Source organism: Aureobasidium pullulans, assembly GCF_000721785.1.
Source record: "Aureobasidium pullulans EXF-150 unplaced genomic scaffold scaffold_14, whole genome shotgun sequence".
Taxonomy (NCBI): Eukaryota; Fungi; Ascomycota; class Dothideomycetes; order Dothideales; family Saccotheciaceae; genus Aureobasidium; species Aureobasidium pullulans.
Genome location: NW_021941034.1, coordinates 450,771 through 475,919, shown reverse-complemented (window position 1 = coordinate 475,919; position 25,149 = coordinate 450,771). Strand labels below are relative to the sequence as shown.

The window sequence follows — 25,149 nt, the reverse complement described above, 5'->3', positions numbered from 1 at the left end:
ACTCACTTACTTCCTTTCGTCCTTTTAGTACACCGTGGAACATTGCGTGTCAAGTTAAACTCGTTTGTTTGGCAGATTGAATATATATATTTACATTACCTATTATACCATTTACCAACCCAACAAGGTGGGAACAACGAGCTCAGAAGAAGAAAGCAGGAGCGAAACAACAAAACAAAGTGAGGAAGGAACGACCAAGGATCGAAAAGAGGAAGGGACGACCAAGTCACCTTAGAAGGGGAAGGAACGACCCAGGACTCGAAAAGAGGAAGGGACGACCATGACTCGAAAAGAGGAAGGAGCATTCGAGAGAATAAGGGAGGAGCGGACCGGACAGACAAAAGGGAAAGGAAACACAGTATGGCATGAGAGGCGAGAAACTGGAGGCACTGCCAAAGTATGAGGAGTAGCGAACAGGAGAGGAAGGGGTCTACAATATTGCTATCGATGGGAAGGAGCGACCACGCTCGGGAAATCAGGGAAAACGGCACGTTGAAGGATATGGCGCATATGTAATGATTGATAAGAACAAGCTTCGAGTAATAGCTAAAGGGGTCAGGTGGGGGGTATGTACAGAAAAGAAAACCAAAAAACGAACACAACTAGAGAAAGTTCCATCATACCAGAGTACAGCCAGTGGTGGTCTTCTAGTCACCCGCCACACTCTCGGCATCAGCAGCGACTTCATCTTGCTCTTTCTCTTCTTCATTACCGCCCTCGTCGTTGGCATCTGGCATCTCGTCATCTTCGATAATTTCCTTTTCACATACAGCTTCTTCGTCCTCTTCTTCTGAATCGTCCTCGACGACGACTTCCTTGCTCTTTTGTTGTTGTGGTGCAGGCTTGGCTTTTGTCTGTTGTGCCCCAGTCTTCACAGCGGTGATTTTGCCCTTGCCCTTCTTGTTCTTCGTTTGGGTATCCAGGTGCTCGAGTACACCCTTGAAATTGGGACCAAGGCGTGTCTTGTTGCGTTCGAGTCTCTGCTTGATGGCTGTCGCATTGACCATGCGGCCCAGGATAGCCAAAACCAGTTTTCCAGACAACTCGCAAAGTCGTTGTTCTGCTAGAAGACTGTTCTGCAGTTTCTGAACGCGTTTGACTTGCGAGGCTTGAGTCTGTTGTTCGTCATCAACGTCGGCTTCGTCATCTGATGGGTCGGACTCGGGATCTTCGTCGATGGGGTCGGCAGGTTCCTCATCCTCGTCTTCTGACTCCTGAGCTTGCGAGTTCTCAGCTTCGACTTCCACGTGCTTTCCACTGGCCTTGGCGAATGTAGATTCGACGGCACCAAAGACACGGAGAATGCGTTTTTGCAAGACAGCGTCCATCTCCAGCGCGAGAACAAGGTACTCATCCCCATTCTTGTCTGTGTTCACGTGGCGCAGACGAGCCATCAAGGTGTGGATGTCCAACAACATGCCGGCAACCATAGGGCTCAGCTCGTCTGCCACAGGGCGTGACTTCAGCACTGCTCCAAGAGCATTGATATATGCGTCGCGTCTTGTGGCAAGATTTTCGAGTTCAATATCTGGGAGAGCCGTGGTCTGAAGTGCCTGAATGAATGCGGGTATACGCCACATGAAGTAGAAACAGACTGTTCGTGATGCGTGCATAGCAACTGCGTCATCGAGGGCTGCGGTCTCTGGGTCCGAGCCTTTGGGCGACGCTGCTCTGTTGATGAGGGCAATGAGAAAATCAATAGGCGGGGAAGGCTCCGAAGTTTCGGGACGTGCAGTGGACGATACAGTAGGTTCGGTCTCAAAGTACTCGACGGGATTAGAAATACTGGACAGTTTCTCAAGACGTAGCACCGTCCTAGAAATACCATCGAGAATTGTTGTGGACATGCCGCCTCGGGTTTCGAGATCTTTGTCTTGTGTGATGGTGGAGAACGTGGTAATGGTGTCTTCCCAGAGAGTGTCAATTCTTTCATCCGGAACATCACCGAGCTCATGATAGCTCTTTGCACGTAACAGAGCTCGACTGGCCTCCGCCAACACTTCCTCGTTACTATGAGATAGGAATTGCTTGTTGAAGTCATTGAGCAATGTTGCGTATGTGGAGGAGTCCTGTCTGAACTCTTGGAAGGCTTCCAGACTAAGGACCCTTCCGAGACGAAGGGTACTTGCAGCCGTCTGTGGTGATTCTCCGAACTTCTTAAGCAATCGGGGGATCAAGTTTGCGAGATGACGTGCTGCCTGTTCCTGCATTCCTTCGACGTCTTCCTTTTGTTTCTTGGTCTTTTTCGTCTTCTTGTCTGACAGCACCTCCACCAGGGAGGCGACGGCTTGTTTGACAGATGAGTTCAGGACTTCCAGAAGGATGACCTCCTCACTTTCGGTGAGCTTCAATTCTTGCTTCAATTGTGACTCTCCACTTGCAGCATCGCCATTCTGATCTTCCACTGAAGTGTCGTAAAGGAGATACCCGGCCAACTTCTCCCATTCGCGAACCTCTTCGATCTGTTCATTGAGTGTGTCTGCAGCAACCAAAAAGCGAGATTCAGCTGAGCCAGTGTGCAGCAGGTATCCACCTTGACCAGGGCCCTTTTCGACATTCTGCGGCAAGGGACCGTCGGCCGAATCGTATGAATCGAGTCCTTCGGCAAGACATTTGAACTTGATCCATTCCTGGGATGGGCTGTCGTAAGAGTCGTTATCTTCCCCAAGAATCTCTTCCAGGGCCTCTTGTCCACCAAGAGCGTCAACTTTTGCTTCATAAGCGTCGTTGATGCTCTCGGCGAAGAACCCAACCACGGACTTCCTCACTCGTGGCTCGGCGTCAAAAATCAGTCTTCCAATAGCATCAATGTCGTCGGGCTCGAGCAGACCACCTTCCCTCAAGTCGTCGAGCAACTCAACAGTCGCGGCTCGCACACTCGATTCGGCGTCTCTTGTGGCCATCTCAACCATGCGGCCCCTGAAGCGCTCTGTAAAAGTCTTGAGACCACCAAGCTTGTCCTTGTCGGCATACAGTCTGTGAAGCTGTTTGATGACTTCCAGACGGGTCGAGTGGTTAGTATCAGAGAGTACCCAGCCAAGGTATCTCAGATGCTGGCCGTCGAAGAACTGGTCTGGGTAGGCTACGATCCAGTCTCCGAGAGCTTTTGCGCAATCGACACGGATATGAGGATCTACATCTCTGTAGCGATGGATATAGATGGTGTCAAACCAGTCCTTGACGGTGTTGTCGAGTATTTCCTGGTTGGCCTTGGCTTGCTTGGAGAAGGTCTGCAGTTCACTGACTCGTGTCTTGTTTGCGTTCTTGCTCTTCTTCTGCGTCTCGGCATGGCGCAAAGCTTTGGAGGCCTCGTCGGCGAGCTCGCTGCCAATTTCGCAAAGGGCGGTGATAACGGCCAGGGAGACGACGGTGGCAGTGTGTCTGAAGGGTCTGTTCTGGGCTGCTGACATGGTGCTGAGCCATACTTGGATGTTTTCGATAAGTTCGATGTTGCTGAAAAGGACTTGGTTCGTGTGAATGGCTTTGATCAGGGTGTAGAAGAAGCCGGTCAACGAGTCTTTGAATGCGGCGGTACCTTTGCCCTTTGCAATGATGGGATACTCGGACAGATTTTGCTATAGAATAGTCAGCAAGAAGTCGCGTGGTCCGAGGAGGGCAACATACTGCCTGGAACTCTTCTTGCAAGTCGCCGAGCTTGCCGGCACAATTGTCGGGATCTTCAATGTCCTCGTGCGTAACTTCCAAGTCGCAGCCGGCAGATCTGAGAACGAAGTTGACCAGGTCGGCCACAGCGCGTGATTCGTGTTCCTCGAAAGATTTCAGCCAGTCTTCTGCCGCTTCGTCCAGTGTTTTGCCTCGGGCAAAGACCTCAGCTGCAAGGTAGTGTCAGGTTGTGTGCGCGTAACATGTACAGGTATTTGGACGAACCGTAGAGACCTCCAGCTTCCTCGGCAGCCGCCTCGTCCACACCCTTCGCCTTCTTCGAGCGACCCTTCTTTGCTACCGCTCTGACAGGCAATGCGACCGACGTGCCGTTAGTTTTTGGGCGCTTCGCAGCAGGTTTCTTGGGTGCAGCAGCCTTTGTCTTGCGTGCTTTGGCTTTCTGTTCGCGGAGCTCTTCCTCACCAGGTTCGCTCTCGTCTTCCTCGGACTCCTCCTCGTCGTCATTCTGGTCTTCCTGGTCTTCGTCTCCTGCGTCACGCTTGCGCTTCGAGGCTGCGGGTGTTTCTTCAATGTAGAGTTCGGGCTTGCGTAAGACGCGTCCGGAGCGGCGTGAGCGAGGTTCGTTGGCGGCAGGCGCAGCCTCTTCAGGAGCTTCTGACAGTGGCGATGACATGGCGCAATGGTCGCTAGGCGCTGAGATATCAAGTTTGCGACAAGTCTATGCTATGGCGAAAGTGCGCGTCGCTGAGATAGAAATGCGGAATTGGGACGCTGAGCGCGGATTAGATCATCAGACTCGTTCGACACTGTTGCCCTAAGCAATAAAAACACGCGCAAAACGGTCAACCAACGTATTGCGATTATTTGGCGTGGTTATAAGAAAGATGTCGATGATCAGCTCGCTCCGGCTTGTCCACGCGTGTCGCGTCTGGAAGGCAGCTAACTATGACCGAGGCAACGTCGAACCGGATCCATCATTCTTATGCAGAACATATTGTACAAAAGTTTTGCTCGACTATATCAAGTCGCAGTGGTTTAGTGGTAAAATTCGTGCTTGCCATGCACGAGCCCCGTGTTCGATTCACGGCTGCGACATCCTTTTGCTCCTGATAGTGTAATCCATACCTATCTTATGTTTTGCTCCCCTCGTGGTAAACCTATGATGAGATTGACCCTTCGATCGTACTCAACTAACGCGCGACTCGGGCACATTCACGATTAAGCAGTACTCAATGGTAGGTATATACGTTTTGTCATGATTATACGTTATGCATTAGCTAGAGTACCCTCAATGCCGTCTATGTATGCAGCTTGCGTGAGAAATATCCCCTTCCTCCAGCGTATTACGTTAGGATCCATCATCTCTCTCGCAGGTGCGTTCGACAAGGATCTCCAGACTATCTCGAGACCATCTCATTCCAGGAACTCGATCATCACGGAGCCGTTCTTGAGGCCAGCCTCCTCAATGGTCTGATCCAGAGCCTCGATCAGATTGCGGCCCATGAAGACAAGCTCGAAATCGAAGTCTTGCTTGCCTTCGATGGGTGATGCCTTGAGCCACTCGTACATGCGGCGCACCTCCTCGTGTAGCCCGAAACGTCTGACCTGTCTTCCACCAGAATATCTGAACTGGATGCGAGTTGTCGCTGCCAAATCCGTTGTGGGTTCGGTGTGAGGTCTGTCGGAAGCAATCTGGGCGAAAGGACCTGCCTGTGATGACGAGGGTTCTGTCTCTGCGTTCTGGATTGGTACGCCAGTGTCGGCGATGTCCATGGCGTCTGGATCGACGGCTGCGCTCTTTCCCTTGTTCGAGTCATCCTTGGTAAGAGCATCAGGATCGTCGTCCTTGAGTGCTGCGCCGCCTTGTTGCAGGCTGTTTTGCATGGCCATCTCCAACATCTCCTCCTCGCTCATTCTGTCAACGTCCTTGGACTTCTTCTCGGGCTTACGAGTAGCCACCGGATTCTTTGCGAAAGCACTCAGGCTGTAACGGTCCAGAAACTCGTGCAGATCCATGAGGAAGTCGGCGGCTTTTGGGACGGGGGCGCCTGACCAGACCTTCACTTGCTCACCAGTTCGGGGATCGACGATGGCGATGTGAGGGTATGCGTCATCGCTGTCTCTGTTTTGGAAGTAGTACTGAACGTATTGTGTACCGCGCTGGTCGTCCTTGGAGTATTGCAAGAAGATGAAGTTCTCTTGGACAGTCTCCTTGATTTGAGCATTCTTCCAGATGTCGCGATTCAAGACCTGGCAGTCGAAGATGGAGGGGTCTTGAACGTTGACGATGATCCATTTTTCTTCTTCCTTTCCTTCGTCGCGAGCGTCCTGGAACGACAGTGGCGAGATGAGATCGGTGGGAGGTCTGAAGAGTTCGGCGAGCAGAGTTGATTTGGAAGATTGTTCGGAGGCGCCTCCAGTAGCACGAGCAAGGTTGCGGCGGTGGGCTTCTGGGTCGGACGGAGTGGCGAAGCCGGGGTTCGCATCGTCCCAGACAGAGACTTGGTTGAAGATACCGGGTCGTGTGTTAGCTGTTGCAAGATTAGCAGGCTATCGAGGCCGTCGCAAGCATAATGACCAACCTCTTCTCTGACGTGCCAGCATCTGCTCGGCGACGGCAGCGTTGATGTCATCCTCATCATCGCCAGCAGGACCCCATCTAGAGCCAGGGCCGACGAGAGTCTCAGTAGTTCTTGCCATGGGTGCTCTGACATCGTCTTCACCGCCGGCGGATCCGTAAGCCTCCTGCTGCAAGCGTCTTGCCATTGCCTCATCGTCCTCGTAGGCGGCGTCATCGTCGTCTGAGTCTATCGTAACAACACCGTTGTCGTCCTCGTTGTATCGGCGTGATGCTGGTTGGGCAGCGGGCTGGGTGGATTGCTGTGGCATGGCGGCGCCCATGTCGGCACCATCGCTGTCGAAGAAGAGTTGGATGGCCTGTTCAAGGTTGCTATCGGTCAAGGTGAGGTACTGGCGGGCGCGTTCAGGAGTTGCTGAGGTGATGGCGGTAAAGTTGGCAATCAGTTCGTCGTCCATGGTTGCTGGTGTTGATGGCTGAAAGTTGCCACTGATTGTTGAGTTGTGGTTGTTGCGAAGACTCGAGTTGTGGAGTTGAGACTGTTGTGGAAGGGACGGAGTTGGAGCCTTGATCTAGTGAAAGGCGACGTCTGATCGAGGGCGTAGAAGTGATTCGAAGGACGGCAATATTCACTTGGTCGAGCTCGGAAAGTCGGACTTTGTAGCAATCATCGTCATATCATGCACTTTTGCACAACAATCCACTGATGACATAATTTGTGAAAGTCGGGTCCGAGCTTCCATTCTCAAACGCGGTGCAGGTGCATCCAAGACGCGAGATCGACTCCTTCGCATCCGACAGTGAAGGCTTCTTGATGCTAACCTCGTCTACTCTACATCAACACTTCACATCCAATCATGCCTCCGCAACAAGGTTACATCTCTCGTCAATTCGAAGCCCTCGAAGATGGCGCCAAAACCCCAATGGCCATCTGCAGACACTGTAATGATAAGAAAGTGGCAAGAAACATAGTCGCCCGCAAAGTTGCTCACCTCGCTGCTTGTGAGCCCTATTCGACCTATCTGCAGACTCTACTCGATGATGAGTCCTCTAATGCTGGGGACAAAGAGTTGAAACAACTCCCTGATGAGCTCAAGACGAAGATTGAGCAGCGCATCGAGCAGCCCTTGCTGTCAAAAACAAGCCATGCTGCTGCCGAGGTTGCCAACCAGGAGTCTCTCAAATCCGATCTGGACGATACTGTCATGCAAGCTATCTTCCACGGCAGCTTGCCTTTCGATGCTTTCGAGCCCAACAAGCACCCTCACATCCTTCGTCTGTGTCGTATGATCACGCCAGATTTTGTTCCTCCTTCGCGTTCTCGCGTTGCCCAGGCTATGGTCAAGCTGTCCACTCAGCCAGTCCAGTCTGTTGAGCCTATTGAACCGCTTCAGACACCTCAGCCTAGCGCCATCGAGATAGACTATGCTCAAGAGGAGTCTGCTCGCGCTGCACTCTCATCTCGCATCGTGAATGACTTGCTCTCCCGCGCAACTCCACAATCTACTCCCGGCTCCAAACGTCCTTTCGACCTTGTCTGAGCATTGCTCTCCGTTCGAACGTTCTGCAAGAGCTGTCCTTCGCCACAGTGTTCAAAACCCATTGATCTGGACCATGAGCAATGGAGAACTGTAAAGACCGTGACCTTATGGGGCCAAAAAAAAGCTCGACTGGTGACCTCTGAGGGGAGAGTTTCCAAAGCGCTTCAAGAGAGTCATTATCGAAGCAATTCACTTTTCGAAGCACTCAATCGTTACCTGGAGGAAGATACTCACATTGTTGTGGCGATAGAAGTGGGTCATTGTTCACTATTCATTGTCGGTTCAACCTCAGGTCAAAGAGCTCCGGAGTGTGCTACGGTACCCACTAGCTAAGATTATGGTTGAGAAGAGCCTGGCGGCTATTGTATACTCCTCCCCGTGTTGTGCTGAACTTTGTTACGCGTGTAGCTGTTAAACCAATCTTAGCATCATCACGGGTAGCCTCCAGATTCGGTAGTACGTTGTCGTATGCACCATTGCAAAAAGAGACAAACAAGCATCAAGTTTAAACTGATGAGAATTGCAAAATCTGACCGTATTATCATCTAGGTAGGGACACAGCATCCATCACAGCCCCTCCTTTTCTTTCTAGTGCACGCATCGCTTCCATCGCCGAGTTCCTAATCCCTTTCCCAGACTCTTGACTATATCTTTCCATTTCCCACATAAGTAACGACAATAGAGGAAGCATCCATGGTGGCATTAGTAAGACGAAGATCGCCTCCAGAGATATCCATGTCCATAAGCTGAAGTCTGGCATCTGAAGCATCGATTTGACGTCCATCAGTAGTGGTAGCTGAAGCACCTGTAAACGTAATAGTCCCGAAATCGACAAGCGGTGTTAGGTGAAAGTTGTCAAAACCTGGAAAATGAGCCCTTGGTCTCTCCACGATCCAATCAGCGGTATAGGGCTGGCATAGCTTTGTCTGATTGGCATATGGGAGAAAGAAAGCGGTGCCTTTGCTGTTGTTTTCGATCAGGGCGGAACCGCTGGTATCAGACGTGGCGGTCACTGTAACGGTCACACTGTCGCCGCCCGAGAGGTTGAGTTGGGCATGTTCATGGATCGGAAGATCCGAAATCCATTCGTAGAAGGGTTTGTAAGTGGCTAGGCCAGCGAAGGTGTCGAGGAAGACACCTGCTTGAAGGAGACCTCCACAGCCCTCCCCGGCACTTCCATCGATGCCTACCCAAATGCCAAACGTCTGGTTCCCGTTGAGGTCGAAATGTGTGGTGTCGGTAATTGTTGGGAGTATGAATGTTCCAGTCACAGTCTTCAGGTCAAGACCTTCGATCACACCGCCAGACCAGGCTGAGGAGGTTCTCTTTGACCCAAGAGCAGTGCCATTTGGATCTCTTGCAGTAAGAATGGAGGCGTCAGAGATCAAAGCTCGATCGTACGGAGCAGCAATGGGAGCACTGAAGGCGGTGCTGGCAAAAGACAAGCCAACAAGGCAGGCGGCAAGGATATTCATGATGACTTGATAGATTTGCTTTGTTAGAAGATAAATCAGAAATCTTTGTAAGGTCGACAGAGAAGAAAGCTTTTCCGTATCATGTCACTTATATATGTATGTGTTGACTCTGCAGACTCATCTGTATAGTACTCAAATTTGCTCTGTCGAGTCATCGATGAGAGTTATTCACGCTTTGCCATTTGACGGAACAGGACATCAACAAGAAAACAGGTACGCAAGTGATAAGTGTTTTGTAAAGTCTTTCCATTGTTACTAAATCAATACCTTCTGATCACCCTCCTGTTGTTGTAGTCCTTAAGCCAATTGCTTTTTTCCTTCCTACTTCACATTCCTTCTGGATACTGAGGATCTGACCGCTTGCTCCCTTTTGCTGCTCATGTCCGCCCCTTCCCGACATAGGAGACGCTGATAAAAGAGTCCTCAATGGTACTGGCGAGAAGTTTATGGCCATCCTGTACGAGATCGATGACATTGTTTCTCGCATTCCAGGCATCAACAAGCTTGCCGTCAACCGTGGTAGCCGAAGCATTGGTGAAGGTTACAGTGCCCATGTTGACGATAGGGATTTTCTGGAAGTAGATGTGACCAGCAATACGAGTATCTGCATATGCCTGCGAATATTCTTCGACGATCCGGTCGGCATTGGCTCGGCAGAGGTCCGTGCAATCTGTCTCAGAGTGAAATGTAATCTCCCGTCCAATCAGAGGAAGCCGCTTGGTTTCGATTGCTCCAAGAGGCGCCGCGGCCCGGATACTTCTTTAGCCTCGTACTCCCACTTTTTCAAGAATAGCAAGGTTTTGGATTCACGTTTGCTGTGTTGACTTGGTGAGAAGGCTGGGACTTTCCTCTTTAATAGTCGCTCTTTCCTCCGGTGTTTACCTCACGTTCGCTTTCGAAAAATCATCCCAAATTTCTCCAACATCATCATGAAGACGGTAATTTCATCAAGGCGCAATACAAGCGCAATGCCACTATCTCAAAGACGCGTATGCTGACTCTAAACGTAGACATCTGTTTCGGGCGCCACTCTGGCAGCGGCCTCGCTATTCTCATCCTTTGCCGCAGCAGTTCAGCCTCTTACTGTCCAGGGCTCCAACTTTATCACCGGGTCGAGCAAGAACCGCTTCTCCATTGTTGGTGTTGAGTGAGTATTGATCATGACGCCATATCTGTCAAGGCGCATATCTAACGGTCATGTAGCTACCAACCCGGCGGTTCATCTGGAGTCAGCGACACTAGCGATCCTCTGAGTGATGGTGATGCTTGCTTGAGAGATGCGATTCTTATGCAACGCCTTGGTGTCAACACTATCAGAGTTTACAACCTGATCGCCGATCTCAACCACGACGAGTGCGCTTCCGTCTTCAACGCTGCCGGTATCTACATGCTTCTCGACGTGAACAACGGAAACTACGGTTCATACATTGATCGCACTGCCCCTTGGACAACCTACACTAGCGATTATCTTACCCACGTCTTCAGCATCATTGAGGCCTTTGCACCTTACCCCAACCTTCTTGGATTCTTCTCTGGAAATGAAATCATCAACGAGGAGAGCGCCCGCATGGCTCCTGCCTACATCCGCGCTGTCACCCGCGACATGAAGGACTACATCGCAAAGAACGTCGACAGAGAGATTGGCGTTGGTTACTCGGCTGCCGATGTTGCTTCATCGCTCAGCGACACTTGGGAGTACCTTGGTTGTGAGCTGTCTAACTCGACATCTTCAAAGATTGACTTTTTCGGCCTGAATGATTATGAATGGTGTGGAGATTCGACATTCGAGCAGTCCGGTTACAACAAGCTTGTCGACCAGTTCGGTAACACCAGCATCCCCGTCTTCTTCTCCGAGTACGGCTGCAACCTCGTCAAGCCCCGCACTTTCACCAACGTGCCTGTTCTGTACGGCGAGGAGATGAGCGTCATGTCTGGTGGTCTGGTCTACGAGTACACCCAGGGTGAGAACGACTACGGCCTTGTCAACATCACCAGCGCCGACGAGGTCCACCTGCGTGAGGACTACAACTACCTGGCCACTCAGTACGCCAAGCTCGATGAGAACCTCCTCACTTCCGCAAACAGCACTGCTACTGGCCGTAAGGCTCCCGCTTGCGACCCTTCGCTCATCACCGAGAGCACCTTCTACAACAGCTGGAACCTTCCCGCTCGTCCCGATGGTGTTGATGACATGATCAACAACGGTCTGTCCAAGCCCAACCAGGGAAAGACTGTGTCCGTCACCAACACTGCCATGCCCGCCACTGTCTACGACTACAACGGCCAACAGATCAACGACCTCGAGCTCACTGTTCTTGATGAGCAGGACAGCAACCGCCCTGGTCTTGCTGGAAACTACACTCCTTCTACCCCCACTGGAACCGCCTCAGCTACTGGTAGCCAGAGCAGCAGCACTGGTGGTAGCTCCAGTGCCAGCCGTACCAGCTCTGGCTCCGCTACTGCCACTGGCTCTCAGGCCGCTGCCACCAGCTCTGGTGCTGCATCGTCCATGGTCGTCTCCTCGGGTGCCGCAACTTTTGGTGCTTTCCTTGCTTCGCTCCTCTTCCTGTAAGCCGAGATCATTAATGTATTTCTTCGCAACGGACGAGGGGTGACGCTGGATCTTCACCCTTTTTCCTTTTACCCCATTTCCTCATGTGTATCATAACATTCTCATGCCTTGTTTCATTCCCAACTAGAATAAAGAGGCTTGGACGGTGACCGGTCTTGAGCTACGGCAGTTTTGTTTTTCAACGTACAATACCACTTTTGTTTTGTTTCTTGCACAACACCTTCTCCCTGATTCGTGCGTAGCGTGATGGATGTTCTTGCGACTGGTACCCTTGTTTCTTGAAACACGAATGGTTTTTTCTTTCAGCTGATGTTGCATTAAAACGTAGACGTGGTTGCAGAGATGGCCCTGGAACCGGAATCATTTGTTCTTATCTACACGCAGGATCGAGAAGAAAGCTCTGGCGATGACAGGAGGAACTAGCCTTTCCTCTATAAGCAAACGAATCCGTCCTATTCTGACCTTTTCCGCGTTCCCTTTGTAGCACTCCACTCCTCGGCCTATTTCTTGGACACACTCAGTCAACAGTCGGACCACGCATTCAGCAACACCGCATTATCATGATGGAACCACACGATAGGCACCAATGCGTCATCTGCCCTCCTCATCCCGGCAAAGCATGTTCTGTCTGCAATTGTTCCCATTACTGTAGCAGGGAATGTCAGACAGTGGATTATCCTGTCCACCGCACCCTTTGCAAGACTTACCAGCACTTTCAACGCCGTCCCAACTCGAACATGCGCCGTGCCATCTTCTTTCCCGTCAAAAGCGAGGCACGCTTCGTATGGATAGAGACGGATCGGCTTTCCAACCAACCTGATTTTGAGCGAATCAAGAAGAAGTGTTTCAAAAACTCGAACTGCAGCATAGAAAGAATCACAATCGATGAGGACTTGGTCTACATGAAGAAGCTCAACCCACAGATTGTGCTGGTCTACCGCGCAAATTCCGCTTCTGATGGCTCTGCGGTCAATCAGAGTCTCTCCAGACTAAACGACGAAACTTGCACATCTTGGAAAGGCCCTGTCCTTGCTTATGGATCAGAAATGAAGATGAATGCAGCTGGTCAAGAGACAATTGTGTGCACAGACCTCGACACTACAGATCTCGGATCCATCAACAACTGGATCATGGGACCGCTCGAGCCTGGCAAACCGTTTCACGGCAGCGTCATCTTCAGCCATGGAGAGTCGAGCAAACGTGGCCGTCGCTTCGATTCAGCCACTTTGCAAAGTCTTCCTGGTGTAACCAAAGTGCCTCTTAGCCTTGAGTCTCAGATCGCCTATGTCTTCGGTATGCCTCTTATGATCATGTTCAAAATCCCTGCAGATGCGACCGCGTCGAAGGAATATGAAGAGATTATCAAAGCAGCTCGTTCAGATATGCCCTCCGACTCTTACAACTCGACTGCAGGCCTTCTACTGATGGACCTGGAGAACAAGAATTCAGATGCCTCCCACTTCGCTGAGATCCCTGAACGTTACATCAAGAAGAGTCTAGGTGACGCCATAGTGGTTCGCAAGGATGGTAGACCGCTGGAGACTGCTCAGTTGGAGGCATTTTGCAATTGGGTGGAGCATGATCTACTACCACTGTTCACCGATGCTCGCCTGTCAATTGCTGAAGAATTGAATGTTGACCCTGCCGCCGATAGTGAGGGATGGAAGAAGCGGGCAGACTTCTGCCTTGACTTGCGCCAGAAGATGCTGGCTCGCATCACGAGAAAGAGGTTCTATGGCTGGTGTGAGAAGGAGGGATTGAATTTGGAGCACTTCTAAATGATGGCAGGGGATACTCGAAGATGACACGCTCGCGTGTGGTGTCGCCGTTTCGGATGGGTGGCTCATGATGCAGATGGAGGTAACGGCATGATCAAGGGAGGAACAGATAAGTGAAGTGAAAGCGAGTGATTGAAACTTCGGTCAGTAAGCAATGCATGCATCAATAGTTCCATAGTGCCTTGTCGCTCTCAGTGATCATTGGTGCTATTTCCCTCTCGTTTGTCATAACTCGCGCGTTTGCTGCTGTGCGTTTGCTTCGATCTCACGTTGAGTTTCACTCTTTGAGAGGAACTTGGGTGCCTTCTTCGCCGCACTGCTAGATGGTCTTTTTCTGCTTCTCAACTTTCTTACTACATCCTCGCTCAACGACAGCCAATCGCCTCTTATCCCCATCACAACACAGCTAGGCACGCCTTCTCTTTTCTTCCAGATATTCCATCACCAGATCTCCTTCGTTACCGAACAACACCATCTCACAAACCATGCAACCACATGACAAAAAGCGGTGTGCAGTCTGCCCTCGTCCTGGCAAGGCCTGTTCTCGTTGTGGCCGTTCTTACTACTGCAGCAAAGAATGCCAGAAGTTCGACTGGCCCCTTCACCGCACTCTCTGCGCATCTTTCGAAAACTTCCAGCAGCGTCCCGACAGCCAAAAACGCCGCGCTATCTACTTTCCTGTCGACTCCGACAAGCCTAAATTTGTCTGGCTACCTATGTCTGGCCACCACCCCAGCCTTGGTGCTATCAGAGAGACATTCTTCTCCGGCGAGCAGTTCTGGCCAGTCAGCATTGATGAGAACCCGCTTCAACGAACAGAGTTGCGCCACGACATATTGCTTCAATGTCACATGCACTTCCGTGAGAGCCTCGGCATGAACCAATCCATCTATTCTCTGAGCGGCAAGACTTGTTCGTACTTCAAGGGACCCGCCATTGCTTACTGCTCAAGTAGTGGAATAAGGTCCAAGTCTACCGGACGTGTCGTCAGGGATTATGGTGACAGCGAGGCCGACCCCAGCGAGTTCGATGACAGCGATTCTGAGGAAGACAAAGCCGAAGGCAGTGATGAGGAAGACATTGAGTACGGCGACGACAGCGATACAGAAGAGTTCCTCGAATGGAATGATGCCGACCCGACCGACCTCCGAGCCATCATGGACTACATCTTGGTCATCCATGGAAATGAGCGCCTTCTGGGTGCGCTCATCCAAGGAGATGCCATCATCGACAACAGTACATCCACAAAGCGCTTCTCGGGTCTCGAAATTCCTCCTACCAACCATGGTGCCCTCTGCACTCTCGGACCCGATTCTACCGTAGCACGGTTGTTCGGCATGCCTCTCACCCTTATGCTGCGCTCTGAGAAAGACAAGCCACACGAATCTGCAGCATCAGCAGAAGGTGCGAATTCCATCATCGGTCTCCTTATGCTGAACCTCGAGACCAAGCACTCTGAATCTTTCGGCGAGATCCCCGAAAGGTAAGCACACCCTACTCGTCTATATCAACACTTTGTCCGAACACATACTGATTCCATTACAGATTCAGGGCCAAGACGATTGGAACCGTAGCTGTGATCCGTCAAGATGGACTTCCGATCTTCTCAAGCTACCTCGAAGCATTCTGCGCCTGGATCAAAGACGACCTGCGCCCCTCGTTCGCTGATACTCATCAACAGTGTCTCGCTGAACTTGAACTCAAGAAAGCCTGTACCAAAGACGACAAGAAGGTCATAGAGCACAAGGAAAACATCAAGGAGCTGCAAGGAAAGATGCTGGACACGATCACCAGAGCTAGATTCTACGCCTGGTGCAAAGACAAGGGCTTTGAGTTGAAGCATCTCTAGATGAAGGGGTAGAACAGGCTAAAAGCCAAAAGCAGTGCTTGAAAAAAGAAGGAAAGGGAAGCTTGGCTAGGTCAGAGAAATGAGGGGACAAAAGAACATACACAGGAAGAGCAAATAAGAAGCAGGATGCGATTCATACCAGGTAGTCAGGCCCAGGAAAGATAGAATAAGCGATTGAAACACATTCTATCCTCCTTTTTCTTCACTTGGAATCTCCCATCTCATGCTCTATGCCGCGTACAAGCACACTTGTGTTTCAGAGAATAGTTTCGGTACACAGTGGATATTTGCTCACTGGCTCCTTCTCGTTATCAACTCGATATCTGGAACAAAGACAAGACAGAGATAAGAAGCAGCTTCGACGATAGTGTCAGGAATGTGCCACTAGGAGAGGACAAGGTAGAATACAACACGCACACCTGAGAACAACATGTACCCATGATCACAAGAAGATCAAGAGTGACAAACGACCAAAGCCCCTGAGTTTTCTCGACCGCATGATTGCAGCCCTTACATGCCATAATCACTTTGGAGTTGATTGAACGTTTGACAGCTTTCTAGGAATAGGATTGGCTGTTTGGTATGATTTCAACAGAAATGTGTTTCACTTGTGAGTCTCTCTTGAAATCCAACATTACACACGACTTGACTCTCTCTCTCTCTCACTGTAAGGATTTGGTTCACTCACTTACCTCCCAAGTAACCATGCCTTCACTTTCAACCACAACCTACATATTAGCCCAAAACCAACTCAATCTCTGTAGCGGTCCAATGGTGTGGTGGCTTGTTCATCACTCCAGCGCAATGGTTCGAGCCCAGGCTGGGCCGTCTACGACTGAGCAATTTGGCTCTCATCAATTGATCCGTGCCCGCTCGGAGCGAAATAAAGACGGTTGGTGGGAGTTGGGTTGGGAGGTCCTTTTTTTTGCTTCTTGTAATACAGAAGTCCATAGTAGCAGAGGTTTGAAGCGCTATGGGGGCTTTATTTTGTGATTAATCGTTGTGAAAATCGAGAATGGCATGTTTGTATTCGTTAATCGTCAGATCTAGCTTTGTGGGTATCAATCGCAATCAAGCATGCTCAGCGCCGCACACGATGTCAAGGACATGTGCGTCTTCCTTGGTGACTTCGACCCAGCCACCCTTCTCGACTCGGATGATCTTGCCATCAACACAAATTCTTCTCCAGCGGCCGTCTTCTTCGGAGTCGTCGAAGGATATTCTCAAGCCATCAATTTCTTCATAGCGCACTCTTTCGTCCTCAACGTGTTTGCCTTGATCGTATGCCTTTGTCATAACTTTCATCACTTCATCGCCGGACATGGGACCAAAGTGAATGAGCCTCAGTTTGCCATCAAGAGGTTTCGAGGCGGGTGAAATGGTGAAGCCCTCTTCGAGGTTGGAGACGAAGGTTGCAAGGACATAGGCATGTTCTTTCTCATCGAGCTCGTGCCACTCTGATCGGCGTAGAACTGAGACACGACCGCGATACTTGTGAGGTGATGAGCCATCCTCTGGGTAGAGCGCGGCTTTCGCTGCCATTTGGAAGCGTTCGACGCCATGTTTGCGGTACTCGGTCGTATCACTATCTGCAACGAGAGAAGCATGCATACCCCAACTACACACCACAGCTCCCCAAATGGTCGGCTTGCCGTTGTAGCTGTGGAGTTCGGCTTCTTCGCTGCCCTCGTGGACGAGTAGTCTTGAGCCTGGAGAGAAAGTGGTTCGAAGGATTGGTAGTGGTCGCGATTTTCCTTGCATCAATGTCGTCAACCCCATGCTATCGTCTGCTGTGACACCCAGCGAGTTCGCGAGTGCGTTTCCAGTGCCTAGTGGTAGCAGTGTGATTTCCGGGCAAGCAAAGTCCGGGCCTCGGGAGGAAGTCAAGATGGCATTGATAATATCCACGACACCGCCATCTCCACTAAGCAAGATGATGGAAAGAACAGCTCCCTTATTTGCAGCGGGAAGAAAGACATCTCTCGTAAGTTCCGTGATGGTATCCTCAGACTTAGTGAGATGGACAAAGAAGTGTTCATCTTCCTTGAAACCAAGAGATTTGAAAGTGTCCGTCAACTGTGTTTCATAGAACTTTTGTGCCTGGCCGGTTCCTGAGGCCGTCGAGACGACGACATGGCGAGCAGATGCCATGATTTTGGTGATCAGATGCTGCGACCTGGAACGTTTCGCGCCAGTATTTTGTGACCTGAGCAGAGGGGACGTCGAAGGGAATTGTTGGGAAAGAGGATATAGGATAGTGGAGAGAGTTTGTGGGCTGTCTTGTCTGAATCTCGGTGAGATGTGAAGCTCGTCAGCAAAGGCTCAGGATCAAGACCAAGACCAAGACCAAGATTAGGCAGGCGCTTAGGTGAATGGTGTCAGATTGGGAGATTGATACTAATGCCGTTATCGCCGTGCACAAGAATGCACATGTCTGCACAAATGCGGCTAACGGAAGCTCGGCCCTCGTCGTCCGTCATAGCGTTCAATACAGCTGCGGGCTGCCTTGAGCCCTTCCAGAGAGCGGCCTCACCAAGTAAGCAGCCATTGACTTGCCAGTTTCATGCCTTCCACCACAAGTACAAGCTAGACGACAGCAGTCCTTTCAATCATCTCCCATCGCATGACATACGAAATCAAGAAAGTATGGCAAGCGATCCCGACCGCGGCCTATCCGGCTGGGGCATCTTCTTCCTCGTCGCTTTTGTCTTCATCGTCATAGGCGGTTGCGCATGGATAATGTAAGTCTCGTATTCCACCCTCATCCGACCATGGATACGGGTACAAGAGCTCGAGAGATGGACGTCCTTGCGAAGAAGATATCCTTACATGTGAAACGCGCATAGTTTCACACAATACCGTGCCCGACGATTGGGCCTTCCCGCTCCCTCTCTCAACCCCTTCACGCGCGGCCGACGACAACAAAACTCCTATGTCGCACCCTCAGCAGCAGCCGGAGGCATCGGTGGATGGATCAAGGATAAGGTTGGCGCATTGAAGAGCAGTGTCGGTGGTGGAAGATCGTCAGGAGGAGCATACGAGCCCAGCGGTGGTTATGGAAGAGGTGGACACCGTGGGTTTGGCCCTCTGGATCCTGACGAGGCTTGGGACTCGCGCGTCGGCAATGAGGCAGACTACGGCGTCAACCGCGATGGCTACTACGAAGAGCATGACTTGGGCTCACCAGACATGAACTCGGGACCCTACGGAGGACATGGATACGGCGGAGGTAGCGTTGGTGTCGGGGGCATCGAAGAGACAAGAGGGCGTGCTGCCAGTCGTCAACGCGAACTCGACTCCAGATACGATGAGGAGATGCACGGAACCAACCCATTCGGCGACAATACCGCTGAGCGCAGCAGCCTCAAGAACAACGGCTCACGCCCGACTGTCGACACCACTGTTGGAGCTTCTGTCCAGAAGCAGCCGCATCACAAGAACCAACAAAGTCTTGGTGCTCAATCTGCCGACTCACCCAGCGAGCGCCGCAGCATCTTCCGCGAGGACATGTAACTGTTTGTACCTGTCACGACTACCCATCATTGGGAACACGATAATCACGGCGTTACTTTGCTTTCTGTTATTCCCCCATTTCCACAGGATCTTGAAGTACTCAAAGAATTGGCCCTGCATCAAATTTACTTGTTCTATATGTGCCCCTTCATGAACTCCCGCTTGCTGTATCTGCTAATCATCTTATGATTGTCGAGATTTGGCTTGATTGTAAGCAACAGCAGTCAAAGCGAACCCTTCGAGAGTATAGTTGCGTCAATACATCGGTCTTTTTTGTTTGTCTTACAAACGGATTGGATTGGTTTGCCACCAACACAGACTAAAGGAAAGTTACAAACTCCTGGTGTCTGACAGGCGGGTGGTCTTTACATGGTTGACAGTGTCCCTTTCGAGCATTCCCTTCTGCTACCTGCACTGGGTTACATCAAGGCTGGGATTCCGGTAGTGTATGTGTTGGTCACAATAAGTGAGGTTAGTGGATTTTGAAGAAGATTCCATACGAATGCACACACGCCAACACGCACATAACCACATTCACTTCGAGTTGACCACATCCAACTCTACTCTTCGTCACTCTCCTTCTTCCACCTTCAAACTCGACTTCACCCCGACATTCCTCCCCTTCCATCGCAGACTATCGGTTTTGCTTTCAACTTAAAACCCAGTAAGTTCTTCCTTCTGTACTTCATCCCCATAGACAAGATCTGAACGTTATACTTTCTCCCAGTTCACCAACATCAAACCATCTTAGCAACTACAACACACCATTGTCATCACAATCACATCACAATGACTCACGCCACCATGGCGCCTATCAACAACCACTGCGCTGTCTGCTCTGAGCCTGGCAAACTCTGTGGCAGTTGCGAGAACATCTATTACTGCGGTCCCGTCTGTCAGAAGGACGATTGGAAAGTTCACAAGCTTTTGTGCCGCTCCTTCAAGGCCGCTCGCGAACCTCCTGGTCCGAACATGATGCGCGTTATTACTTTCCCCTTCGAAGCCTCCAAGCCTGAATTTCGCTGGATGCCCATCAGACCCGGAAAAGTACAGTGCCCAGTCGTCGGCAATTACTTCGACCCTAGCTTCGGCTCCACGAAGCACGCCCAGACTAACGCCATGGGCTTTCCTCAAGACCCAAAGACTGGCAAGAAGCTTGCTCTCAGAATCACCGTTCGAGTTCGCGACACTTCCATGTTCGACGGCGCATCGCTGAACAGAGCTGTTAACCATCTGTGTGATGGTACCACTCATCAGCTGTTCAAGGGACCAGCTCTCGCCTATGGTACTGGAGTCGGAAGCGAGGACGGTAAGCATGTCAACCTTGACACTACACACCTAAACGTCCTCAAGGACTGGCTCGTCATTGGTTTCTGCGTCAACAAGAACCAAGAGGCCTATCTGGCAAGATACAACGAGGAGAACACGATGTTCGGCTCCGGTATCCCTAAAGACTGCGCCAACGAGATGAGCACCGAATTGCGCAAGAAAGGCGAGAATCCCCCAACCTTCCATCCTCAAGACTTTGACACACCTGAGTTCCTCCAGTGGTACGAGGATCTGGAGCAATTCAAGCAGAAGTGGGTTGCGAAGAAGCAAGCCGAACAGGTTGCCAACGGCATTCGCGTGCCTGTCAAGTTTCCTCATCCCATTGGTGAGGAGGAGTTAGCTTGGAGAACTGAGATGAGGATGAGCGGACGCGTGTTGAACCATGATATCATGATGCACATTATGAAAGATTCGGCAGCCAGGATCTGTGGTGCTGTACGTGATCGTTAATCAATGGACCAACAAACGATGTCAGCCGGCAAACCCCAACTTCATCACGTCAATGTCGACATGGAAATTCGAATGGCTTCAGAATTGGGGGAACCTTGACAGGGAAAACGAGGTCCAGGCATCTCTAATCACAAGACAAGATCAAATTGACAAGCCGTTACAACAGGCTAGGGAGGCTCATATGGAAGACTCTCAAGCAGTACTTTGATTTTGAGCTTGACATACATAAACAGAAAGGACAAACAGTCTCTCCTTCCATTAGGAACGAATATTAAATGCTCTTTCATCTAAATTTCTGCTGCATAAATCTTAACTACCTGTTCGGAATTAAGATTAAAGTTAGCCGTCGTTTCCACTTTCGAGACAGCTTACCTTCTTAGTAGAAGCTAGCTTTAATCTAGAGGCCTTTAGCAAAAGAAATTTATAGAGTTTTTCACGTATCGAGAGTCAAATCTACCTAGGAGACCCTATCTTCCTTACTTAGATTAAGACTAAACTATAACCCTAGGACTTTATCCTAGATACTACTAATGAGGCTATTACTACTTTTAGGGGGTACTAGGGTAACTCCTTAAGGTCTTTACTAAATATTGCTAATAGCTAGATAAGTAGATAAGGTTACCCTACTAAATCTAGCTATACTAAGTAGGAATAGGTTAATAGCGCTATCTTATTATATAGTAGCAATGTCCTAGTTTATATGATTTAAAGCTCTATAGAAGCTAAGAGACTTACTATTAATTATGCTAACTAGGAATAGTGCCTTAGTAATAAAGCTAGGGTTATTGCCCCTAAGTATAGTATATTAGTAAACAATATCCTTACTAAGTTAAAATAATTTGTATAAATCTACATAAACTACTCTTCCCTAGTAATAGAAAATGCATAAGACCTAGAAGATATACTATAGAAATTAAATAGCTTATAGTAGAACCCCTAAACAAATAAGTAACTTATTATAGCTTAAATTAACTTAATCACTGTTACCGGAGAGGCCAGGGTGGCCTCTACGACGAAGCCCAAGCCTCTAAGCGAGGCTTGGCACACACAAGTATATCTTTACTTTCGAAGACACCGATACTCGGGGCATCGATTAGTCTTCACCATTAGTGACCATATCACTAGCGGGACTTCATACGTTGCTACATACCTTTATACTCTTACAATCACCTAGGGGTTAAGTATAGATTGTAAGGTTAAGCTTTTCCTTATACTAAGGGACATATAGACTATCTTAGCTATCCTTAATAAGAGTAAAGATAGCCGATAGCTTATCTACTATAACTACACTAATTTTACTAACTTACTAAATCTTTTAATAGGGACAATTAGGAACTAGCTATAAGAGAGCTTATTATAGTTAATTGTAAGCTGCTTACTAATCTAGGCTACCGTATAGTTATTGCCTTAATGTACTAGATTAGTAGACTAGATAAGTCCTAGCCTATTACCTAAATAGTAGTTTGCTTCTCTTCTAGATACCTCGCATAAGGCTCTCGCATACACACGACGGCCCCGCGGACGAGAGCTACTTAATTAACGAGCTAGACTGTAATACTCGCAACATCGCCAATGTTGTAAGACTACACTAGCAAGGTGTTCCGGGTATTACGGTGCATCACACTTGGCACCATGACGGCATTCTCATCCTGGCCCTTGAGGCCGACAACAAGATCAGGCCTGGCTCGTCCAACAAAAAGATCACAGAGAACCACTGCATCTTTCCTGGTGATTGGCCACACCAGAGGCGACATCGGCAAGGTCTTTATGCTCAGACTGTCTGACTTGATGAAGCCCATGGCCAGTGTTGGCCTAGACATCTTCACGACCGAAGGACTATGGGAAGCAGCAGATTTCGAGTGGTGCTCGGGCCTGCAAATCAAGTGGCAACCGCACACGGCCAAGAGTGGCCGTATCAGTGCCCGCTGGGGCAGAAACAAAGTGATCGAAGGACGAAAGACACTCAGCAAGAACATCTTGACGGAGATTGTAAAGGCTGGGCCCCAAAACCACATGATTTGGGCTGACAAAATCAAGGTAAAATAGGTTGCGGTCGTGTTTTTGGTTCGAGGCTAACTCTGATTGCAGCGACTCCTGGCTGACCGTTCCGTCTGGAATGTCGAGGCTGGCAGAGTCCTCAAAGAGCCTCCAAGTCGCGAAAACTGTGTCACAAAGACAACCAAGACCACAAGCAAGGTTTCGAAGAGAAAACACACTTCGACCAGCACGTTCACAAGTGCCCCCCGCACCAAATTCGCGCTCAAGGCAGACGTTGACCACCCTTGGTTAAAGACCAAGCATAACTTCTTCATGGTTGACAAGTATAGCAACCTCAACTCGACTCAGAGCCAGGAGGCGAACAACATGCTTGCCGCCTTGCGCTACACTCCCGCAAAGGTGACCTCCACCCAGATGGAAACTTTTGCTGCCACAATGGCTGTTGCGTATCCCCAGAACCCCCTGGACGTCAACATCCTCGCATCTTACCAGAGGGCAAAATCAGCCGGAGATCTCGTGCTGCTCGCATCCTTCCTGCCTTTTCAACAACGGTGGGAACAGGTGAGCAACGACCAGCCGGCCAAAGTTCAACACGATGGCCTGGGTCCCGTCAGGAGCAACGTCCCTACACTCTCGTTGATTAGTCTGCCGCCAACACAGACCAAAGGAAAATTGCAAACACCGGGTGTCTGACAGGCGGATGGTCTATACATGGTTGACAGTATACGTAATATAAACATGCTGCTAGTTAGCTTACCAGAACCAGACTTCTTACTCCCTGTCACGGTGCTTCAAGGCCTGTCCAAAGGCACAATGTTTAGCAATATTGAATCACGTCCAGTGAAATAAGAAGTATACTGCCCTCTGAACGGACAGATCAAGCAAACGCAAAAGTATTGTGCCTTGCAGTAGTGGGTTCTGCAAGATCTGCCACCGTAGAGATACCGTAGATTGCGCAATAGTCTAACAGATAGTCGCAATATCAAATGGACTCTCCGCAAGCACTGCTTAGTATCGTAAAAGAGCTTTCAGCGACGTCGTGTGTAGTTCAAACGTCTCTAAAGAGAGCCTTTCATCTTGGACTTCAGACAAAAAAAATCCCCGATCTTAGGAAAATTGCAAAAAGAAATCATTAGCTAAGCTTGGTTTCGATCCAAGGTCCTCCGGGTTATGAGCCCGGCGCGCTTCCGCTGCGCCACTCAGCTTATTGATGTGTTTACAAACGGCTGATAACTAAGTTCTCTAGATTCGAAATTGGTATAGAGAACTTTTCGGAAAGTTTGGGATGTTGGCGTTGGTCCCTCCCCGTGTGCTAAATTCAGTCACTTCTACTAGCCATCTCCCACGGTCATGCCTGGGGTTATTCGGTCTGTAGAAATGCACAATGTTTCAAGATCTCTCTAGTCGTCCGCAGAGAGGCGCTGAGTATCACACTCTCAGCGGAGGGCTGCACTGATCTTAAAAACATTGTGCATTTCTACAGGGTGCGCGTGACAAAGTTTAGCACACGGGGAGGTCATGTTCTGAGGCTTCAGAGTTGCTGGCTCCAGACACGCCAGGGTTCCTCTACGCTCCCGTACATATGACTAGCATCTGCAAGTCTGGAAAAAAGTCGGTGTACTGTCATGACTAGAAGGACTTGCAGGTGAAACAGCCCTCTTCGTCCAGTTCTGAAGATAAGGTCAAAGTTCAAGGCCAGACTAGACATCTGTCTCTCATGATTGGAACAGAACAAGGAAAGCCATTCTCGACTTTCATCCGCGTGCAGATCCACAAACAACGGTGTTCACTCGAAAATCGTCGCCTCAGACGGGCGTGAATGTTTGTCCAAGCACAGTGCGGGGTGGCTGGCTTTGCAGCCTCATCAAAGGACCTCCGGCTGTTTGGGCTGCCTTGTCTACCTCCAAGTTTGATTCCTGAACCGATCCCTCATCGGCATCTCATCGCAGCATATTCAAGATGGTGATTACCACGATTGGTGCACAAAGCCGAGCATCTACAGATCTTGATGACCTCCCGCTCTTTCGTCATGCGAACCGGCTTATAGGTAATATGGCTCGGTAAAGGGAGATTTGTTGACAAGCTGAACAGCAGCAAAGCAGCTGGTCTGTCCACATTTCTGAAACGCGCAACACACGTCGTCAATTTTCGCGAAGCCATCCGCCTTTCCTCTCTAGTGACTCTCCATGTCTTGTCTATCGCGATCAAGTCCTCCAAGTGGACAAACATGGCCAGTGGCTGTCGTGCCTGCAAGCCAGTTCTTACACCGGATCATCCTGCCCCGACACAGCAAGCCCCAGACACCTCATGGTGGTCAAAATATAGCTTCCATGCACACCATCACTAGCCCTAGAAGCCATGGTACGGGCCGTACGGTAAAGCCAGGCTCACATTGCGTCTTCGAGCAGTCTTCATCGTCTCGGGAACCAGGGCCTTGATGGT

The 25,149-nt window shown here is 50.0% G+C and overlaps 13 protein-coding genes across 13 annotated transcripts; 7 read left to right on the top strand and 6 right to left on the bottom strand.

Annotated features, from left to right (window-relative positions):
• Positions 1-476: 476 nt before the first annotated feature.
• M438DRAFT_300667 (STAG-domain-containing protein) lies at positions 477-4,513 on the bottom strand. Its single transcript, XM_029902077.1, has 3 exons — positions 3,889-4,513; positions 3,625-3,833; positions 477-3,575 (listed from the first exon to the last, which is right to left on the bottom strand). The coding sequence occupies exons 1-3, from the start codon at positions 4,295-4,297 to the stop codon at positions 648-650; spliced, it is 3,546 nt and encodes a 1,181-aa protein (XP_029758740.1). The 5' UTR covers positions 4,298-4,513; the 3' UTR covers positions 477-647.
• Positions 4,514-4,847: 334 nt separating this feature from the next.
• Positions 4,848-6,846, bottom strand: M438DRAFT_300664 (uncharacterized protein). Its single transcript, XM_029902076.1, has 2 exons — positions 6,207-6,846; positions 4,848-6,155 (listed from the first exon to the last, which is right to left on the bottom strand). Exons 1-2 carry the CDS (start codon positions 6,658-6,660, stop codon positions 5,038-5,040), a joined length of 1,572 nt encoding a protein of 523 aa, XP_029758739.1. The 5' UTR covers positions 6,661-6,846; the 3' UTR covers positions 4,848-5,037.
• Positions 6,847-7,059: 213 nt separating this feature from the next.
• M438DRAFT_337070 (uncharacterized protein) lies at positions 7,060-7,743 on the top strand (the record flags this gene model as incomplete). Its single annotated transcript, XM_029903951.1, has 1 exon — positions 7,060-7,743. The coding sequence occupies one exon, from the start codon at positions 7,060-7,062 to the stop codon at positions 7,741-7,743; it is 684 nt and encodes a 227-aa protein (XP_029758738.1).
• A 644-nt stretch (positions 7,744-8,387) lies between these two features.
• On the bottom strand, positions 8,388-9,263 carry M438DRAFT_407236 (concanavalin A-like lectin/glucanase; the record flags this gene model as incomplete). Its single annotated transcript, XM_029909889.1, has 1 exon — positions 8,388-9,263. The coding sequence occupies exon 1, from the start codon at positions 9,216-9,218 to the stop codon at positions 8,388-8,390; it is 831 nt and encodes a 276-aa protein (XP_029758737.1). The 5' UTR covers positions 9,219-9,263.
• Positions 9,264-9,996: 733 nt separating this feature from the next.
• Positions 9,997-12,005, top strand: M438DRAFT_322624 (putative 1,3-beta-transglucosylase, GH72 family). Its single transcript, XM_029902971.1, has 3 exons — positions 9,997-10,156; positions 10,229-10,365; positions 10,422-12,005. Exons 1-3 carry the CDS (start codon positions 10,148-10,150, stop codon positions 11,788-11,790), a joined length of 1,515 nt encoding a protein of 504 aa, XP_029758736.1. The 5' UTR covers positions 9,997-10,147; the 3' UTR covers positions 11,791-12,005.
• M438DRAFT_53528 (uncharacterized protein) lies at positions 11,853-12,238 on the bottom strand. Its single transcript, XM_029910167.1, has one exon. The coding sequence runs from the start codon at positions 12,106-12,108 to the stop codon at positions 11,914-11,916; it is 195 nt and encodes a 64-aa protein (XP_029758735.1). The 5' UTR covers positions 12,109-12,238; the 3' UTR covers positions 11,853-11,913.
• Positions 12,239-12,527: 289 nt separating this feature from the next.
• Positions 12,528-13,729, top strand: M438DRAFT_407234 (uncharacterized protein; the record flags this gene model as incomplete). Its single annotated transcript, XM_029909888.1, has 1 exon — positions 12,528-13,729. The coding sequence occupies one exon, from the start codon at positions 12,528-12,530 to the stop codon at positions 13,566-13,568; it is 1,041 nt and encodes a 346-aa protein (XP_029758816.1). The 3' UTR covers positions 13,569-13,729.
• Positions 13,730-14,053: 324 nt separating this feature from the next.
• On the top strand, positions 14,054-15,494 carry M438DRAFT_367039 (uncharacterized protein; the record flags this gene model as incomplete). Its single annotated transcript, XM_029907929.1, has 2 exons — positions 14,054-15,051; positions 15,114-15,494. The coding sequence occupies 2 exons, from the start codon at positions 14,054-14,056 to the stop codon at positions 15,415-15,417; spliced, it is 1,302 nt and encodes a 433-aa protein (XP_029758734.1). The 3' UTR covers positions 15,418-15,494.
• A 501-nt stretch (positions 15,495-15,995) lies between these two features.
• On the bottom strand, positions 15,996-17,743 carry M438DRAFT_347300 (uncharacterized protein). The gene has a single exon (XM_029905870.1). It carries the CDS (start codon positions 17,566-17,568, stop codon positions 16,489-16,491), a length of 1,080 nt encoding a protein of 359 aa, XP_029758733.1. The 5' UTR covers positions 17,569-17,743; the 3' UTR covers positions 15,996-16,488.
• Positions 17,744-17,942: 199 nt separating this feature from the next.
• Positions 17,943-18,930, top strand: M438DRAFT_367037 (uncharacterized protein; the record flags this gene model as incomplete). The annotated part of the gene is made up of 2 exons (XM_029907928.1): positions 17,943-18,158; positions 18,264-18,930. The coding sequence occupies exons 1-2, from the start codon at positions 18,064-18,066 to the stop codon at positions 18,928-18,930; spliced, it is 762 nt and encodes a 253-aa protein (XP_029758732.1). The 5' UTR covers positions 17,943-18,063.
• A 757-nt stretch (positions 18,931-19,687) lies between these two features.
• M438DRAFT_347299 (uncharacterized protein) lies at positions 19,688-20,950 on the top strand. Its single transcript, XM_029905869.1, has one exon. It carries the CDS (start codon positions 19,720-19,722, stop codon positions 20,707-20,709), a length of 990 nt encoding a protein of 329 aa, XP_029758731.1. The 5' UTR covers positions 19,688-19,719; the 3' UTR covers positions 20,710-20,950.
• Positions 20,951-22,175: 1,225 nt separating this feature from the next.
• Positions 22,176-22,784, bottom strand: M438DRAFT_53488 (uncharacterized protein). The gene has a single exon (XM_029910166.1). It carries the CDS (start codon positions 22,722-22,724, stop codon positions 22,293-22,295), a length of 432 nt encoding a protein of 143 aa, XP_029758730.1. The 5' UTR covers positions 22,725-22,784; the 3' UTR covers positions 22,176-22,292.
• A 1-nt stretch (position 22,785) lies between these two features.
• On the top strand, positions 22,786-23,482 carry M438DRAFT_53487 (uncharacterized protein). Its single transcript, XM_029910165.1, has one exon. It carries the CDS (start codon positions 23,020-23,022, stop codon positions 23,398-23,400), a length of 381 nt encoding a protein of 126 aa, XP_029758729.1. The 5' UTR covers positions 22,786-23,019; the 3' UTR covers positions 23,401-23,482.
• Positions 23,483-25,149: the final 1,667 nt, after the last annotated feature.

Bases quoted from the DNA above. Each gene is read 5' to 3' on its own strand.
- M438DRAFT_300667 (XM_029902077.1), bottom strand. From the start codon at position 4,297: ATGTCATCGCCACTGTCAGAAGCTCCTGAAGAGGCTGCGCCTGCCGCC. The intron at 3,834-3,888 runs GTTCGTCCAAAT...ACTACCTTGCAG, and splicing joins GGAAGCTGGAGGTCTCTACG to CTGAGGTCTTTGCCCGAGGC. The intron at 3,576-3,624 runs GTATGTTGCCCT...ACTATTCTATAG, and splicing joins TGCAAGAAGAGTTCCAGGCA to CAAAATCTGTCCGAGTATCC.
- M438DRAFT_300664 (XM_029902076.1), bottom strand. From the start codon at position 6,660: ATGGACGACGAACTGATTGCCAACTTTACCGCCATCACCTCAGCAACT. The intron at 6,156-6,206 runs GTTGGTCATTAT...ATCTTGCAACAG, and splicing joins GCTGGCACGTCAGAGAAGAG to CTAACACACGACCCGGTATC.
- M438DRAFT_322624 (XM_029902971.1), top strand. The intron at 10,366-10,421 runs GTGAGTATTGAT...ACGGTCATGTAG, and splicing joins TTCTCCATTGTTGGTGTTGA to CTACCAACCCGGCGGTTCAT.
- M438DRAFT_53528 (XM_029910167.1), bottom strand. From the start codon at position 12,108: ATGCAACATCAGCTGAAAGAAAAAACCATTCGTGTTTCAAGAAACAAG.
- M438DRAFT_347300 (XM_029905870.1), bottom strand. From the start codon at position 17,568: ATGGCATCTGCTCGCCATGTCGTCGTCTCGACGGCCTCAGGAACCGGC.
- M438DRAFT_347299 (XM_029905869.1), top strand. From the start codon at position 19,720: ATGACTCACGCCACCATGGCGCCTATCAACAACCACTGCGCTGTCTGC.
- M438DRAFT_53488 (XM_029910166.1), bottom strand. From the start codon at position 22,724: ATGTGGTTTTGGGGCCCAGCCTTTACAATCTCCGTCAAGATGTTCTTG.
- M438DRAFT_53487 (XM_029910165.1), top strand. From the start codon at position 23,020: ATGGTTGACAAGTATAGCAACCTCAACTCGACTCAGAGCCAGGAGGCG.